Raw genomic sequence first — 19,359 nt, forward strand, 5'->3', positions numbered from 1 at the left:
ATTTATGGTCTTGAGGATCTAAAATCCATATGCATTCATATCTGTGCATTTAAACCTAACATACTTTTTATTTTATTTATTTTTTTCTTTTAATTCTGCTTTTACAGGATCATAAAATGATGGTTACATTTTCTAAAAGCTGGGATATGGCATCTGATAATTAGTCATCTAGGGATTAATGCTGCTTGACTCAGTGGGACAATATATGAATACTTTGTTTTCATATTTGTATATGGGTTTACGATTGTTACAGATTGTTAGGGATTTGCTTGTCGTCAATTGCCATTACTGAGCACTTCTACTGGTGCTACCAGACCAACTGTGCACCAATATGCTGCCCCCAGTTATGTAAGAGTAGTCACCACCATTCTCCTTCTTTGACCCCTCAAGAACCATTAGCCTCTGGGTGGTGTGTTACTTGCTGCAGCACCTCCCTGCTGGTTGCTTTTCCAGGATGCTCCCCACCTTTTATGACCCATATATACGGGCCTATGCGGGAGAGATGCGTACTGAGCGAACCGCTCAGCACACATCTCTCCCGCCGCTCAGCACAGCACGATGTGTGCTGAGCGTGCGGGGGGAGACGGGGGGCCGCTCACTTCACCCAGCGGGTGAAGTCAGCGACCCGCTAGATTGGCCTGCATGCAGGCCAATCTAGCAGCAGCGATAGCAATGCGCGGGGCTACGCATCGCTATCGCTGTAGGGGATACACACGGAGCGATAATGCTCAAATTCTAAGCAATCTAGGCAGATTGCTTAGAATATCGCTCCGTGAGTACCCCCCTTTACTTTTTAGCTCAGGACTACTGGTTAGTGGGCAGATCGGTGTCTTGAGCTTAGCGCACCACAGGACGGCCGAGGGAGGATACCTCTTACCTGTAGGTCACAGGGGTGAAGCAGGTATAGGCATCTAACAGAAACAAAACTTTAGTAGGGGTTATATTTATTCCTTAGCTCTTTTGAAAGCTGCTACCCACAGCAGTTATTAGATGTTTTACACCAGTGGTAGGCAACGTACTACAGTTGCTGTGGAACTATGCATCCCAGCATGTCCTTGCATGGTTTTGCTTTTAGGGCATTCTAAAGATGTGGCAAAGCATGCTGGGATTTATTGTTTCCCAGCAGCTGGAGTACCATGGGTTGCCTGCCCCTGTTCTGCACTTTGCATTAAGGTTTGTTTCCCCCTATACAGTATAAGCACACAAGCTGTCAGGTGGTGCTCCAGTGCTTTTTATCTCTTCCATAGTATAATGATTCCCTTCTTTCTCATGTGTTTCAGTCTAGATGCAATATCTCTTCCTTTCCCCCCCCCCCCCCCCCCCGTTTCTCCATTTTTACATACATTTGAAGTCGCACAGTAGCATTGAACTTTACAGTTACCTATATAGGCACATCAAATAAGCCAAATCTCCAGGATCACATGCCTAAAGGTGCTGTCCATAATAATGTGTTCATATACTCATTTTACTGCTTGGTACCAAATGCCGTTTAATTTTCACAGAAATCATGTTTCTAATTCTATGCATTAATTGTTACATTCTGTAAAACCCTCTGGTTTAGGATTTCTGATTCTTTCCTACATAATCATTATTTATATGATGTGGATAGGTGCACTCACTTATAGTTAGTGTATAGCGTATACATTTTATATTGTTCTCCCCCCTTTTTATTCAGGTTAAATGATATGTGGACCATCAGTTTGCAAGACCGGGAGTTAACATGTTGGGAAGAGGTAATCTAAATTCTGCTTTGACTTAACTACTCGTTTTATGGTAAAAAAAAAAAAAAAAAAAGTGCAGATTGTTATATTATAATCGATATTCATGATTATGGGAAAAAAAAAATACTTTGGTAAATGTTACACAATATACTGTTCAGGCATTAAATGTTTTTTCTGAAATGTTTAAAATAGCTGTAGAAATGTCCGCTTAAATGAAAGCAATGGTCAAAAGAGATCCAGAATGGAGTAACATTTAGTATAATGTTAATCTTATTGGTGGTGGTAGTAATAGTAAAATTATTGTTATTAACATTCATATAACATATACCTATGTGCTTTATAATTGGGATCCCAGCTAGCACTTATTCTCATTTAGAATGTTGTCTGTACATTATATTTGTACAGACTGTAGTAGTAGTAGTAGTGTACTGCCTCTTACCCTGAATACATGAAGTAACGTACCAATTCAGGTCTGATGAAGCGGGCATCACAAGCTACTGTATATACAGATGTGTCCTCTCTCATCGTTACTGCAGTGACATTACATAGCCCTTCTTGTTGTGATCCCATTTACTAACGCTCAGGGTCTTTTTGTGCATTTCCCCCCAAAATGCGTCTTATTCACATCGTTATGTCAGTAGGATGCATAAGCAGGCCTTGCTGATTAAAATGATATGCGGCACTGGAAAACACTGTAACGTAGCATTTTGTATGCGGATACAGCTGGAGTTGCACATAGAATATAGGCATGCCGCATATCATTTTAAGATGCACCGCTGCTTGCTTATCTTATTCACAGTTAAGATGCTTTTTCAGCGAAAAGTTGCCCGGGAACTGCCGGCTCACTCACGTCAGGCTTCTCGCGTTGCATGGCGTACTGAGGCTAGATGTATGAGGACGCATCTGTATGTACACCTACATAGATACGGATCATCATTATTATCCTGCATCACTGATTGCTCTCCTGCTATGTATCATTTTAGATTCATTCCATGTTGATTGTTGTGACATTGTATGTGGTGAGAAAAGCCATGCAAATGTCATATTTTTCCATTTTAAGTCTTCTGAGTCCCATTGTCTTTTTACATTTTGTCCCATTGTCTTTTTAAATTCTTTAATATTATTTCCTAAAGTAATGTGGCACATTGATTAGTGCTAGATTACAACCAAAGCCATATTTGTGTGGAGTTTATATGCTTTCCCATTGTTTACTTAATTTCCTCTCACAGTCCAAAACCATACTGGAATAGACCCAGGTATATGTGTGTGGTATAAGCACCAATTAGATGTATTTGCTGTACAGAACTGCATAACATGATTTGCCTTATATAACTGAAAATAATGTAATCTTAGAATGCAGTAAGTACGTAGGCGACATAATCTATTGCGGCATACTTTTCGTAAACCTGTGTAACTGAATATTTATGTTGTGTGTGTGTTGCAGATTGAGCAGAGTGGAGAAATCCCACCTTCTTGCTGTAACTTCCCAGTGGCTGTCTGTAGGGACAAAATGTTTGTCTTCTCTGGTCAGAGTGGGGCGAAGATCACAAACAACTTGTTCCAGTTTGAGTTTGCAGAGAAAGTGTGAGAACCAAACATTTGTCTGACACGTGATATAAACAAATGTTATTATAGTTATGGTATTTGAAATAGGCCAGGAAGCAAATTGCCCTTCCACTTACATTCCAGTGGTTGGCCCTTTGCTAGAACTGTTGTATTGTTGGTTTTTACAGGGCATGTTTGCTTTCTTCTGTTGCAAAGTCTAAGCACACTATGGGGTATAATCAATTAGGGTTGAATCCATTCCTACATGCATTTGTCGGATTGGATCCGACAACCCCTATTCAATCTCAACTTTTGAAAAGTCAAATTGAGATGAGGGACCCAGAGGAGGAGAGGGGGGAGCCGCGGGGAGACCAGCGGGGGGAGCTGTGGGCAGACAGAGGAGAGCAGCGCTACAGTAGCGCTGCAGGAGGTTGTCTCACAGCCGCCCGACCTCACGGCAGTGTCCACCCAGCTCCAGCAAGCGTGACCTCACTTGCTGGAGCCGAGTGGATACTGCTGTGAGTGGCGCGGCTGTGAGACATCCTGCTGCAGCGCTGTGCTGTAGCAATTCTCTCCCCTGTATGCCCTGCGGCTCCCCCCAATCTCCCCGCGGCCCCCTCTTCCTCCTCTGGGTCCCACTTTCTCAGCCTGACATTTTTTTATGTCGGACTGAGATGGTCGGAAACGGGGCCAAATCCTGTCGAATTTGGCCCCGTTTCACTCAAAAGTACGTAAATCGGCAGCTATACCGCCGATTCACGTACTATTCGACAAGTCTAATTCCACGACTTGTCGAATAAAAACTGATGGGACTGAATAGGTCGAATCATTAAAAAGTCGAAAACTGACGTCTTTTCGACAGACGGAAGTTTTCGACCCTAATTGAATATACCCCTATAAATTTTGTTTGGGGTACATTCACAGAAATGTGCTTTTTACTTGTGTTTTCCCTTTTTGGAATGGCACACACATGGATTATAAGTAAATAGTTCAGTATATTTGGATATAATTGATCAGTTTGCAATATGCTTTGGCGAGGGTATTGGCTAATGGATTAAAGAGCAAAAATAAGATTTTAAACCTACCGGTAAATCTTTTTCTCCTAGTCTGTAGAGGATGCTGCGGACTCCGTAAGGACCATGGGGTATAGACGGGCTCCGCAGGAGACATGGGCACTCTAAAGACTTCAGAATGGGTGTGCACTGGCTCCTCCCTCTATGCCCCTCCTCCAGACCTCAGTTAGAGAAACTGTGCCCAGAGGAGACGGACAGTACGAGGAAAGGATTTTTGTTAATCTAAGGGCAAGATTCATACCAGCCCACACCATCCACACTGTATAACCTGGAATATACGCAACCAGTAAACAGTATGAACAAAACAGCATCAGTCAAAGACTGATCTTAACTGTAACATAACCCTTATGTAAGCAACAACTATATACAAGCCTTGCAGAAATATGTCCGCACTGGGATGGGCGCCCAGCATCCTCTACGGACTAGGAGAAAAAGATTTACCGGTAGGTTTAAAATCTTATTTTCTCTTACGTCCTAGAGGATGCTGGGGACTCCGTAAGGACCATGGGGATTATACCAAAGCTCCAAACCGGGCAGGAGAGTGCGGATGACTCTGCAGCACCTATTGAGCAAACATGAGGTCCTCATCAGCCAGGGTATCAAACTTGTAGAATTTTGCAAAGGTGTTTGAACCCGACCAAGTAGCTGCTCGGCAAAGCTGTAACGCCGAGACGCCTCGGGCAGCCACCCAAGAAGAGCCCACCTTCCTAGTGGAATGGGCTTTTACCGAATTTGGTAACTGCAATCCGGCCGTAGAATGAGCCTGCTGAATCGTGTTACAGATCCAGCGAGCAATAGTCTGCTTAGAAGCAGTAGCGCCAACCTTGTTGGTCGCATACAGGACAAACAGTGCCTCTGTTTTCCTAATCCGAGCCGTCCTTGCTACGTAAATTTTTAAGGCCCTGACTACATTTAGGGACTTGGAGTCCTCCAAGTCTCCCGTAGCCACCGGCACCACAATAGGTTGGTTCATATGAAACGATGAAACCACTTTAGGCAAAAATTGAGGACGCGTCCTCAACTCTTCTCTATCCCCATGGAAAATCAGATAGGGGCTTTTGTGAGACAAAGCCGCCAATTCGGACACCCGCCTTGCAGATGCCAAGGCCAACAACATGACCACCTTCCAAGTGAGAAATTTTAATTCAACTGTTTGAAGAGGCTCAAACCAGTGAGATTTTAGGAACTGTAACACCACGTTAAGGTCCCAAGGTGCCACTGGGGGCACAAAAGGACTTCTGGGAGAGAAGCCAATTCCTTCTGAAAGAATATAGATAGGGCCGAAATCTGTACCTTAATGGAGCCTAACTTCAGACCCATATCCACTCCTGTCTGTAGAAAGTGGAGAAAACGGCCCAAGTGGAAATCTTCCGTAAGAGCATTCTTGGCTTCACACCAAGAGACATACTTCCTCCAGATACGGTGATAATGTTTCACCGTCACTTCCTTCCTAGCCTTTATCAGAGTAGGGATGACTTCCTACGGAATACCTTTCCCAGCTAGGATTCGGTGTTCACCCGCCATGCCGTCAAACGTAACCGCGGTAAGTCTTGGAATACGCAGGGCCCCTGCTGCAACAGGTCCTCCCTGAGAGGAAGAGACCATGGATCTTCTGTGAGCATCTCCTGAAGATCTGAATACCAGGCCCTTCGAGGCCAATCTGGAACAATGAGTATTGTCTGAACTCTTTTTCGTCTTATGATTCTCAATATCTGTGAGATGAGATGAAGAGGAGGGAACACATAGACCGACTGAAACACCCACGGTGTCACCAGGGCGTCCACCGCTACTGTCCTGAGGGTCCCTTGACCTGGCACAATACCTCCGAATCTTCTTGTTGAGGTGTGACGCCATCATATCTATTTGGGGAAGTCCCCAAAGACTTGTTTTCTCTGCAAAAACTTCTTGATGAAGTCCCCACTCTCCTGGATGGAGATCGTGTCTGCTGAGGAAATCTGCTTCCCAGTTGTCCACTCCCGGAATGAAGACTGCTGACAGAGCGCTTACGTGATTTTCCGCCCAGCGAAGAATCCTGGTGGCTACCGCCATTTCCACTCTGCACCTAGTCACGCCTTGGCGGTTTACATGAGCCACGGCTGTGAAGTTGTCTGATTGAATCAGAACCGGTAGGTCGTGAAGAAGATTCTCCGCTTGTCGTAGACCGTTGTATATGGCCCTTAATTCTAGAATGTTGATGTGTAGACAAGCCTCCTGGCTCGACCATAGTCCCTGAAAATTTCTTCCTTGTGTGACTGCTCCCCATCCTCGGAGGCTCGCGTCCGTAGTCACCAGAACCCAGTCCTGAATGCCGAACCTGCGACCCTCTAGAACAGGGATGGGGAACCTTCGGCTCTCCAGCTGTTGAACTACACATCCCAGCATGCCCTGCAACAGTTTTAGCATGGCCAAATAGCAAAACTGTAGCAAGGCATGCTGGTATGTGTAGTTCGACAACAGCTGGAGGACCGAAGGTTCCCCATCCCTGCTCTAGAAGGTGAGCACTCTGCAGCCACCACAGGAGAGACACCCTGGCCCTGGGGAACAGGCTTATTTTCTGATGAATTTGAAGATGGAACTCGGACCACTTGTCCAGAAGGTCCCACTGAAACGTCCTCGCATGAAATCTGCCGAAGGGGATCGCCTCGTAGGTCGCCACCATTTTTCCCATTACTCGAGTGCATTGATGAACTGACACTCTGTTTGGTTTTAACAGGTCTCTGATCATGTTCTGGAGTTCCTGGGCTTTTTCCATCGGGAGAAAAACCCTCTTTTGTTCTGTGTCCAGAATCATGCCTAAGAACAATAGCCGAGTCGTTGGAGCCAACTGTGACTTAGGTAGATTTAGAATCCAGCCATGCTGCTGGAGCACTCTCAGGGAGAGCGACACGCTTTTCAGCAACTGATCTCTCGATCTCGCTTTTATCAGGAGATCGTCCAAGTATGGGATAATTGTGACTCCCTGCCTGCGCAGGAGCACCATCATTTCCGCCATTACCTTGGTGAAAATCCTCGGGGCCGTGGAAAGCCCAAAAGGCAACGTCTGAAACTGGTAATGACAGCCCTGTACAGCGAATCTCAGGTACGCCTGATGAGGGGGATATATGGGGACATGAAGGTATGCATCCTTTATGTCCAGTGACACCATAAAATCCCCTTCCAGGCTGGAGATAACTGCCCGGAGCGATTCCATCTTGAATTTGAACTTTTGCAAGTACAGGTTTAGGGATTTTAGATTTAGAATGGGTCTGACCGAGCCATCCGGTTTCGGAACCACAAACAGGGTTGAATAGTACCCCTTCCCCTGTTGAACTAGGGGAACCTTGACAATCACTTCCTGTTGACACAGCTTTTGAATTGCAGCTAAAACTATCTCCCTTTCTGGGGGAGAGGCTGGTAAAGCCGATTTGAAAAATCAGCGCGGAGGCACCTCTTCGAATTCCAGCTTGTAGCCTTGGGATACAATTTCCAATTTCAATCGCCCAAGGATCCACGTCTGACTGAACCCAGACGTGGCTGAAGAGTCTAAGACGTGCCCCCACCGGCGCGGACTCCCTCAGTGGAGCCCCTGCATCATGCGGTGGATTTAGTAGAAGCCGGGGAGGACTTCTGCTCCTGGGAACTAGCCGTGGCAGGCATTCTTTTCCCTTTACCCTTACCTCTGGCGAGGAAGGAAGAGCCCCGACCTCTTCTTGATTTATGCGACCGAAAGGACTGCATCTGATATTGTGGTGTTTTCTTTTGCTGAGGGGGAACATAAGGCAAAAAAGTAGATTTACCCGCGGTAACTGTGGAAACCAGGTTGGCGAGACCTTCCCCAAATAACACCTCACCCTTATAAGGCAAAACTTCCATATGCCTCTTTGAGTCTGCATCACCCGTCCATTGGCGGATCCACAGGGCTCGCCTAGCAGAAATCGCCATGGCGTTGGCTCTTGAACCTAGTAGCCCAACGTCTCTCTGAGCGTCTCTCATATATAAGACTGCGTCTTTAATGTGACCTAAGGTCAATAAAATGGTATCCCTATCTAGGATATCAATGTCAGCTGACAAGGTATCTGTCCAAGCTGCTATAGCACTACAAACCCAAGCAGATGCTATTGCCGGTCTGAGCAAAGCATCCATATGTGAATAATTGATTTTAAGGTAGTTTCCTGTCTGCGATCAGCAGGATCCTTGAGGGCTGCCGTGTCTGGAGACGGTAGCGCCACCTTCTTGGACAAGAGCGTTAAAGCCCTGTCCACCCTGGGCGAGGATTCCCACCGTACCCTGTCCTGTGCAGGGAAAGGATACGCCATAGGAATTCTCTTGGGAATCTGCAGTTTTTTGTCTGGAGTTTCCCAAGCTTTTTCAAATAACGCGTTCAGCTCATGAGATGGGGGAAAGGTTACCTCAGGTTTCTTTTCCTTAAACATGCATACCCTCGTGTCAGGGACAGAGGGGTCATCTGTGATATGTAAAACATCTTTTATTGCAATAATCATATAATGAATACTTTTGGCCACCCTTGGGTGTAACCTCGCATCATCGTAGTCGACACTGGAGTCAGAATCCGTGTCGCTATCGGTGTCTGCTACTTGGGATAGGGGATGTTTTTGAGACCCTGAAGGGCCCTGTGACACAGTCAAAGCCATTGATTGACTCCCTGTTTTATCCCTGGACTCTGCTTTGTCCAATCTCTTATGTAATAAAGCCACATTTGCATTTAAAACATTCCACATATCTAACCAATCAGGTGTCGGCGTTGCCGACGGAGACACCACAATCATCTGCTCCACCTCCTCCTTAGATGAGCCTTCCGCTTCAGACATGCCGACACACCCGTACCGACACTCCCACACACTCAGGGATATATCTATATGGAGACAGTCCCCAAATAAGACCCTTTGGAGAGACAGAGAGAGAGTATGCCAGCACACACCCACCGCCACCGGACACTGGAATAAAATCCCAGTTAGTACAGCGCTTTTATATAAATACACTCACTGCGCCAATTAAATGTGCCCCCCTCTTTTTTGCCCTCTGTAACCGTGTTCAGCAGGGGAGTCCGGGGAGCTAGCTTCTCTGCAGTGTGCTGTGGAGAAAATGGCGCTAGTTAGTGCTGGAGGACCAAGCCCCACCCTCTCACCGGCGGGCTTCGGTCCCACTCAAATTATTTGTACTGGCGGGGTTTATTAATATACTGCCTCCGCAGTATCTACGTTATATGCCAGTGTCCCTAGAGGTTTTTATTGCTGCCCAGGGCGTTCCCCCTGCACCCTTACAGTGCCCGCTTTGTGTGTCTGTGTGGGAGCAATGGCGCGCAGCGTTAGCACTGCGTGTTACCTCAGTGAAGATCTGAAGTCTTCTGCCGCCTGTGAAGTCTTCTTTTCTTCTTAATACTCACCCGGCTTCTATCTTCCGGCTCTGTGAGGAGGACGGCGGTGCGGCTCCGGGACGAACGGCGAGGGTGAGACCTGCGTTCCGACCCTCTGGAGCTAATGGTGTCCAGTAGCCTAAGAAGCAGAGCCTATCATTCAAGTAGGACTGCTTCTCTCCCCTCAGTCCCACGATGCAGGGAGCCTGTTGCCAGCAGTGCTCCCTGAAAATAAAAAAACCTAACAAAAAGTATTTTTCAGAGAAACTCAGGAGAGCTCCCCTGTAGTGCACCCAGTCTACTCTGGGCACAGGATCTAACTGAGGTCTGGAGGAGAGGCATAGAGGGAGGAGCCAGTGCACACCCATTCTAAAGTCTTTAGAGTGCCCATGTCTCCTGCGGAGCCCGTCTATACCCCATGGTCCTTACGGAGTCCCCAGCATCCTCTAGGACGTAAGAGAAACATTAATTTCAAACATTGTGTATAATATTGCAATAAAAACATGGGCACATGGATTCTTGCGCTTTTCGCAAATGTGATGGGTCACTAGAGAGTCAACCTAAGGGTCATGTCTTAAGTCCTTCTAATACAAGAGCTACCCAGGGCTCAGAGAGTACCCAGTGGGCAGGCCTGCAGAGAACCCTGCCCGCCTGCTGTACCAGCCAACCCTTCAGGGAAATATTTCCACATTTCTGCCCTCCGTACTGTGTTTGCTGCGTCTTGAAGTGTCTCTTGAGTTGCTTTTTTTTTTTTTTTTTTAATAAGAAATCCATTGTAAACTTTTAAGACTAATTTACTAAGGTGGGATTTTTTTTAGAACTGGTGGTGATGCTCATAGCAACAGATTCTATGTAACATTTATCTAGCTGCTTCTAGAAGATAATAAATAAACCTCCCACCTTAGTGAATTTACCCCCAAGGCTCCTACAGCTGGGGTGATATGTGCAGCGTCTCTGTTGCTCACCCCTATTTTGAGTGACTTTTATGTTTAACAATCAGAAAGGATAGATGATCTGATGTCGTCCCACAGCTGGATGCGCATTCCTACTGAGCACTTACTGCGTGGGTCACCTCCACCGCCCCAGAGGCGTTACGGGCATACCATGGTGGCCTTTGACAGACACCTCTATGTATTTGGGGGCGCAGCAGACAACACTTTGCCTAATGAACTACACTGCTATGACGTGGACTCTCAATCCTGGGAGGTGATTCAGCCGAGCCCAGACAGTGAGGTAAGAACCATTACAATGTATTGTCTGGTTTTTTTTATTACCCTAGTTCTTTTAACCACCGGGATGCAGTCAAGGTGGGTACACACTGGAAGATATATCTGCAGATCAATTGATCTGCAGATATATCTATGGACGAATCGGGCAGTGTGTTGAGCATACACACTGCCCGATCCGTCGGGGACTGACGTCATGAACTGGGCGGGCGTGTACACACGCCCGCCCGCCCAGTTCAGCTGTGAATCACCGCCAGCCGCCGCAGCATGTGTACGGGCGGTCGGCCGACCGCCGTACACACACAGCGACGCGCCAATATATCGGTAGATATATTGGCCATCGGCTGTGCTGCGGGGCCGACGCGAAACGTCTGAACGACGGAGTTCACAGACGTATCGGCCGTACACACTGGCCGACGGACCCGCGATATATCGGCCATTCACGAGAACGGCCGATATGTCGGCCAGTGTGTACGGGCCTTTAAATAATCAGAAACAAAAATACTTATTTTATTCCATGATAATGTATTTGGGAGATGCAGGTATGGGTAATTGTACATTTCTTGCCACGCACACACACGCACGCAGCAGCAGCACACCTTATTATATTTGTTGAGTTTTCTTGTAAACAAGTCCCTGCTTCTGAATGTCAAACTTTATATGTGAATTTTATTTAATCCTGCATACTGAACCGTTCCACTGTATGACAGGACCTTCTGGACACACAATCGGGTGACAAGGGAGTTGCCATGATCCTTTATGTAAGGAGGAAATTCGCCTTTTTATCATTATGTTCTGAGTAATGTGAGCTTCAATGTAATGAGCATCCACATGTTTATATTACAGCTGCCCAGTGGCCGCCTCTTCCACGCTGCTGCGGTAATCGATGATGCCATGTACATATTTGGTGGGACTGTGGATAATAATGTCAGGAGTGGAGAAATGTATCGTTTTCAGGTAAACAGCTGGAATCTAAAGATCGTATCTCCAGTCTGCTCCAAGAGAGGCGGACATCCATAAAGGGTTCTTGGTTCTTTTTTGCAGATTGTGATGACTGGGCCTAATTCAGACCTGATCCCAGCAGCAAAAACATTCAACATAACGTGCAGAGAGAGTTAGATTTGGGTGGGTTATTTTGTTTCTGTGCAGGGTAAATACTTGGCTGCTTTATTTTTACACTGCAATTTAGATTTCAGTTTAAACACACCCCACCCAAATCTAACTCTCTTTGCACATGTTATATCTGCCCCACCTGCACTGCACATGGTTTTGCCCTTTAGTTAAAAATGCTGCTGCTGCGATCAGGTCTGAATTAAGCCCTATATACAAAAGCCAAAGTAAAAGTCTGTTAAGCTGGATACACACGTAAATTATGGTGCGATTTGGCATGGAGATGTAACGGTGTATTGCATCGCCATACACAAGAACATGATGCATTTTACGACGGCGCAATATATTGTTGCATGCTTCATCTAACCATTCCGGTCATCTGTGGAATATTCTTATTGGATGTGGAGAACATCCAATGGGACGATGCAATGAACGTGTGTCAATAATTGATTGGGTGTACACACTATGGGGGGGATTTATCATAGCTTGGGGACAGATAAAACTGTGAGTGATAAAGTACAAACCAGTCTGCTTCTGTCATTTTTCAAACACAGCCTGTAAAATGTCTTTCTCTCTCTCTCTCCAAGCTTTGATATATACCCCCATTAGAAGAAAGGTCAAGGTAGAAAATAAATCCTAACTAGAAGTATACTTTTCTAATGTGGGTCTATTAGCTACTGTGCATGAGAATTCCTTTACAAGGTTTATTTCCAACTAAATATGTTTTGTTTGCATCTGTTACATGCTGCATTCCTTTTTTGGCAGTTCTCGTGTTACCCAAAGTGCACTTTACATGAGGATTATGGAAGGCTGTTTGAGAACCAACAGTTCTGTGATGTGGAGTTTATTTTGGGAGAAGTGAGTCAATGCTGGGGTTTTTTTTTTTTTTATCACATAATTTTATTTTGCAGTATCAGAAAAACTTGGTCCGATGCAAAGGCTAAATAAAGAGGTCTTTTTACATTCTACATATTAATAGCTGAAGGACGACTTTTATGAGTGACATTTATTTGCCATTGTCTGAGCAGGGTACATCAAATACCATTTTAAATGTCTTAGTCCATAGATTTGCAGAAATATGTTGCTTTTGTAATTTGTTGCTATGTTTTGGAGTTATGTGGCAAAACGTCCACCTGCCGTTTACAGTGCATGACCTTTGTGCTCTGGAAAATGTGACCGTTGGTGAACTCTCCCTGTGCACCTGCCGGGCGACCCCAAACATGTGACCTGATGGGTGGTCTGGAAACTGTGGTAGTTATTTGCAGCCACCCACTGAGCAGGGATTTTTCCAAATTTTGACTCGTAAAGGGGTGAAAAGGGGTAAAATGTTATTTTGAAACCAGGAGCATCAGCTAGTACATATTTATTATCATATTCCATTGCGCTTTACAGCTGGGAACAAAACAATAATAGAACTGTAATCAGACTGGGTAATAGCAGACAACAAAGGGCCGGATTCAGAGGTGGACAGAGTGTTTGCAGTGCCAGTGTTTGGTAGCTGAGCTAAAATTGTTGATGCATCCCGATGGTCTTGTGGTGGCGCAGACAATTTGTACGCAGATTGACAGGCAGTGAACATTTGTGGGAGGTAATGGGTGCTGGTGACTCAAACACAGTGGTGTCGCAACAGTTTCAGAGGAGTGTCTCAGTCTTTGATTGCTTTGCCGCACACAGTTGTTAAGGATCCTATGGCTGACTTGCAATAGGCTTTCTGATCAACTACAGGGTTGCATGATGGTACAGTGGGTGTCTCTGTACATATCCCCGTCATTACCATATTTTTGCATATCCGCTGCGTCCTAATACGCAGTTGTGAATGCCACTGTGTAGAGCTCTGAATTGGGCCTGCTTGTAAAATGACACTACAAAATGATCAAATCCTGCAGATGCAGCCACTAAGATTTCTAATGGGTTTTTTTCCCCTTCGCACACCTTGAAAAGGAAGAAAATCCTCAAACACCTTTTACACTTAACCATATCCACGTAGCATGCCAGTGACTTTCCCATTATGCATGTGCAGTATCTTGTTTTATTGTTTTACCCACAGACTCCATTTTTAATTGCTTTATATAGTTTGCCTATTTGAGTTTGTATAGGACTAAAGAGACCTTTCTTACACCAACTGGGTCTGTCCGATGGTGTCATTTCTTCAGACGCATCGTCTTTTTATCATTCAGATGTGTCCTCATACATCCAGCCTCAATACGCACCGCGAGATGCCTGGCGTGAGTGAGTCGGTAGTTCCCAGGCAGCTCTGCTAACGTCTGGTGCCTTTTTTCTGAAAATGTTATGAGTGTTTTCAAGGAGAACACTGTGACTTAGCATTCCGTATGCAGAGACAGCCGCAGTTGCACACAGAATATAGGAAATGTGCAGATCATTTTAATCAGTCTTAATCGCATTAGTGATGTAAATAATGCACAAAAAAATACCCAGCGTTAGTAAACGCGCTCATGACTATGCACGACTAGCAGGGCTGTTTAGCATGACTGCAGCAGGGATGTAGGAGGACACATCTGCAGAATAATCAAATCTTGATTACTCTGAAGGGAAAATCTGTTTGCACAAGTGTAAAGGGGGTACACACGGACAGATCCGTGTTTAAAATCTAAGCAATCTGACTAGATTGCTTAGACTTTAAGCACAGATCTGTCGTGTGTATGCCCCACAGCGATAGCGATGCGCGCCCCCGCGCAGACCGCTCAGCACACTTCTCTCCCCCCCTCCCCACTGATGTGTGCAGAGCGAGGGCGGGGGAGCATGCCAAATCTACAGCTGGCGATAGCGACGTGCGAGACCGCGCATCGCTGTCACCGGCACCCTACACACAGAGAGATCCGTGCTTAATTTCTAGGCAATCTTTTGAGATTGCTTAGTATTTAAGCACGGATCTGTCCGTGTGTACCCCCCTTTAGTGTGGACCGTATACGTAACTGTAAATTACAAAATGATTGAGTTTTATAGTGTGCGAGTTTCAATACCCCTTATGTTTCTGTTCTGGCTTAGAAAGAGGAGCGAGTACGAGGGCACACAGCGATCATCACTGCTCGGTGTAAGTGGCTGCGGAAAAAAATCACTCAAGCGAGAGAGCGGCAGCGACAAGTGAGTAGTCTGAGGTCCCGCTCTATGGGGGTAATTCTGAGTTGATCGCAGCAGCAAGTTTGTTAGCAATTGGGCAAAACCATGTGCACTGCAGGGGGGGGGGGGGGGGGGGGGGGGGGCAGATATAACATGTGCAGAGAGAGTTAGATTTGGGTGTGGTGAGTTTAATCTGCAATCTATATTGCAGTGTAAAAATAAAGCAGCCAGTATTTACCCTGCACAGAAACAAAATAACCCACCCAAATCTAACTCTCTGCACATGTTATATCTGCCACACCTGCAGTGCACATGGTTTTGCCCAACTGCTAAAAAATGTCCTGCTGCGATCAACTTGGAATTACCCCCTATGTGTAATGGCTTAATGTAGCTACAGCTATCATTTCTAGGAAATATAGTCTTTTCCACACAGTTCTGTGATGTGTGCCCCATATAATGTGAAACAAACGTGAAAACGGGATGCAGTCAATTTACCTCCAATCAAAATCCCGACGCTCGAAATCCTGACAGCAATTGACAGACGGTCAAAATACCGACATGGACAAACTACCGACATTTAAAATACCAACAAGGTCAAAATGCCGACATGAGTTTTTCATGATTTTATTCATTTAAACCGACTTGTTCATACTTCCTGTGCCCGAAGCATGGCGAGCGCAGCGGTACACTTATATGGTGTCCATTTCGACCTATGTCGACATAAACACACAAAAAAATGAAAAACGCATGTCGGTATTTCTCTTACGTCCTAGAGGATGCTGGGGACTCCGTAAGGACCATGGGGAATAGACGGGCTCCGCAGGAGACATGGGCACTAAAAAGAACTTTAGATATGGGTGTGCACTGGCTCCTCCCTCTATGCCCCTCCTCCAGACCTCAGTTTGATATTGTGCCCAGAGGAGACTGGGTGAATTACAGGGAGTTCTCCTGAGTTTCCTAAAAGAAAGTAATTTTGTTGGGTTTTTTATTTTCAGGGAGCCTGCTGGCAACAGACTCCCTACATCGAGGGACTGAGGGGAGAGAAGCAGACCTACTTAACTGCTAGGCTCTGCTTCTTAGGCTACTGGACACCATTAGCTCCAGAGGGAGTCGGAACGCAGGTCTCTCCTAGCTGTTCGTCCCGGAGCCGCGCCGCCGTCCTCCTCACAGAGCCGGGAGATAGAAGCCGGGTGACTATGAGAAGAAAGAAGACTTCAGAGGCGGCAGAAGACTTCGGATCTTCACTGAGGTAATGCTGCGCGCCATTGCTCCCGCACAACACACACACGGCAGGCACTGTAAGGGTGCAGGGCGCAGGGGGGGCGCCCTGGGCAGCAATTAAACCTCTGGTCTGGCAAAATCTGGGCATATATGGGCTCTACATTTTTGAAGTAAATCGAGCGGGACCGAAGCCTGCCGCTGAGGGGGCGGAGCTTGATCCTCAGCACTCACCAGCGCCATTTTCTCCACAGCACACCGCTGAGAAGCTGGCTCCCCGGACTCTCCCCTGCTGAACACGGTAACAGAGGGTTTGAAAGAAGGGGGGGCACATAATTTGGCGCAGTGTTATATATATTAAAAGCGCTATCTGGGTAATTTTTTTCCCTGGGTCATTGGCGCTGGGTGTGTGCTGGCATACTCTCTCTCTGTCTCTCCACAGGGCCTTGGGGGGAAATGTCTCCAGATAGAGAATTCCCTGAGTGTGTGGTGTGTCGGTACGCGTGTGTCGGCATGTCTAAAGCGGAAGGCTCTTCTAGGGAGGAGGTGGAGCAAATGAGTGTGGTGTCTCCGTCGGCAACGCCGACACCTGACTGGTTGGATATGTGGAATGTTTTAAATGCAAATGTGAATTTATTGCACAAAAGGTTGGACAAAGCTGAGTCCAGGGAGTGTGCAGGAAGTCAAACCCTGCCTTTCACTATGTCGCAGGGACCTTCTGGGTCTCAAAAGCGCCCACTATCCCAAATAGTAGACACTGATACAGACACGGATTCTGACTCGTGTCGACTACGATGATGCAAAGTTGCAGCCAAAATTGGCTAAAAGTATTCATTATATGATCATTACTATAAAAGAGGTGTTGCATATCACAGATGACCCCTCTGTCCCTGACACGAGGATGCGCATGTATAAGGAAAAGAAACCTGAGGTAACCTTTCCCCCGTCTCACGAGCTGAATGAATTATTTGAAAAGGCTTGGGAATCTCCAGACGAGAAGCTGCAGATTCCCAAAAAGATTCTTATGGCGTATCCGTTCCCGACTAAGGACAGGATACGGTGGGAATCCTCCCCGAGGGTGGATAAAGCGTTGACTCGCTTATCCAAAAAGGTAGCGCTGCCATCTCAAGATACGGCAACCCTCAAGGATCCTGCTGATCGTAGGCAGGAGACTACCTTGAAGTCTATTTACATACATTCTGGTACCTTACTCAGACCGGCGATAGCGTCGGCTTGGTTTTGTAGCGCTGTAGCAGCGTGGACAGATGCCTTATCTGCTGATATAGATACTCTGGATAAGGAAACCATTTTATTGACCCTGGGTCATATCAAAGATGCTGTCCTGTATATGAGAGATGCTCAGAGAGACATTGGCCTACTGGGTTCCAGAGCCAGCGCTATGGCGATTTCGGCTAGACGAGCCCTATGGACCCGACAATGGACGGGCGATGCCGACTCGAAGAGGCATATGGAGGTTTTACCTTACAAGGGTGAGGAATTGTTTGGGGAAGGTCTCACAGACCTTGTTTCCACGGCTACGGCAGGTAAATCGACTTTTTTGCCTTATGTTTCCTCGCAGCCTAAGAAAACACCACATAATCAGATGCAGTCCTTTCGGTCGCATAAACCCAAGAGAGTGCTGGGATCTTCCTTTCTTGCCAGAGGTAAGGGCAAGGGGAAAAAGCTGCCAACCACAGCCAGTTCCCAGGAGCAGAAGTCCTCCCTGGCCTCTACAAAATCCACCGCATGACGCTGGGGCTCCGCTGAGGGAGTCCGCCCCAGTGGGGGCACATCTTCGACTTTTCAGCCATGTCTGGGTTCACTCACAGGTGGATCCCTGGGCAATAGAAATTGTTTCCCAGGGTTACAAGCTGGAATTCGAAGAGGTGCCTCCTCGCCGGTTTTTCAAATCGGCTCTACCTGCTTCTCCCCGAGAGAGGGAGATAGTGTTAAAGGCAATTCAAAACTTGTGTCTTCAGCAAGTGGTGGTCAAAGTCCCCCTGCTGCAACAGGGGATGGGGTATTACTCAACCCTGTTTGTAGTCCCGAAACCGGACGGTTCGTCAGGCCCATTTTGAATTTAAAATCCTTAAACCTATACTTAAAAAGGTTCAAGTTCAAGATGGAGTCGCACAGAGCGGTCATAGCCAGCCTGGAAGGGGGGATTATATGGTGTCCCTGGACATAAAGGATGCATACCTTCATGTCCCCATATATCCGCCTCATCAGGCGTTCCTGAGGTTTGCTGTCCAGGATTGTCATTACCAATTTCAGACGTTGCCGTTTGGGCTTTCCACGGCCCCGAGAATTTTCACAAAGGTAATGGCGGAAATGATGGTGCAAGCAGGGTGTCACAATTATCCCGTACTTGGACGATCTCCTAATAAAAGCGAGATCGAGAGAACAGTTACTGAACAGCGTATCACTCTCCCTGAGGGGGTTGCAACAGCACGGCTGGATTCTCAATATCCCGAAGTCACAGTTGGTTCCAACGACTCGTTTGCCTTTCTTAGGCATGGTTCTGGATACAGACCAGAAAAGGGTTTATCTTCCGACGGAAAAGGCCCAAGAACTCGTGTCTTTGGTCAAAGACCTATTGAAGCCAAAAAGGGTGTCGGTGCACTCGAGTTCTGGGAAAGATGGTGGCATCTTACGAGGCCATTCCATTCGGCAGGTTCCATGCGAGAACTTTTCAATGGGACCTTCTGGACAAGTGGTCCGGGTCTCATCTACAGATTCATCAGATGATCACCCTGTCCCCCAAGGCCAGGGTATCTCTCCTGTGGTAGCTGCAGAGTGCTCACCTTCTGGAGGGTCGCAGGTTTGGCATTCAGAACTGGGTTCTGGTAACCACGGACGCGAGCCTCCGAGGTTGGGGAGCAGTCACACAGGGGAGAAACTTCCAGGGTATCTGGTCAAGCCAGGAGGCTTGTCTTCACATCAACATACTGGAGTTGTGGGCCATATACAACGGCCTTCGTCAAGCGGAGACTTTGCTTCGCTACCTACCGGTTCTGATTTAGTCAGACAACATC

General features: G+C 46.6%; 1 protein-coding gene across 3 annotated transcripts in view; it reads left to right on the forward strand.

The window, feature by feature from the left end:
- The window catches only part of LZTR1 (leucine zipper like post translational regulator 1), a 117,823-nt gene that overhangs the window by 79,661 nt on the left and 18,803 nt on the right, over window positions 1-19,359 (forward strand). The window contains exons 7-13 of one of the 3 annotated variants that reach the window (XM_063964270.1): window positions 1,676-1,733; window positions 3,166-3,305; window positions 10,724-10,925; window positions 11,629-11,679; window positions 11,765-11,875; window positions 12,794-12,886; window positions 15,035-15,130. In XM_063964270.1, coding sequence (XP_063820340.1) covers window positions 1,676-1,733; window positions 3,166-3,305; window positions 10,724-10,925; window positions 11,629-11,679; window positions 11,765-11,875; window positions 12,794-12,886; window positions 15,035-15,130 — 751 coding nt within the window. The remainder of the gene's footprint in view (window positions 1-1,675; window positions 1,734-3,165; window positions 3,306-10,723; window positions 10,926-11,628; window positions 11,680-11,764; window positions 11,876-12,793; window positions 12,887-15,034; window positions 15,131-19,359) is intronic. The other 2 variants (XM_063964272.1, XM_063964271.1) reach the window with 2 other exon arrangements.

Source organism: Pseudophryne corroboree, chromosome 1, assembly GCF_028390025.1.
Source record: "Pseudophryne corroboree isolate aPseCor3 chromosome 1, aPseCor3.hap2, whole genome shotgun sequence".
Lineage (NCBI taxonomy): Eukaryota > Metazoa > Chordata > Amphibia > Anura > Myobatrachidae > Pseudophryne > Pseudophryne corroboree.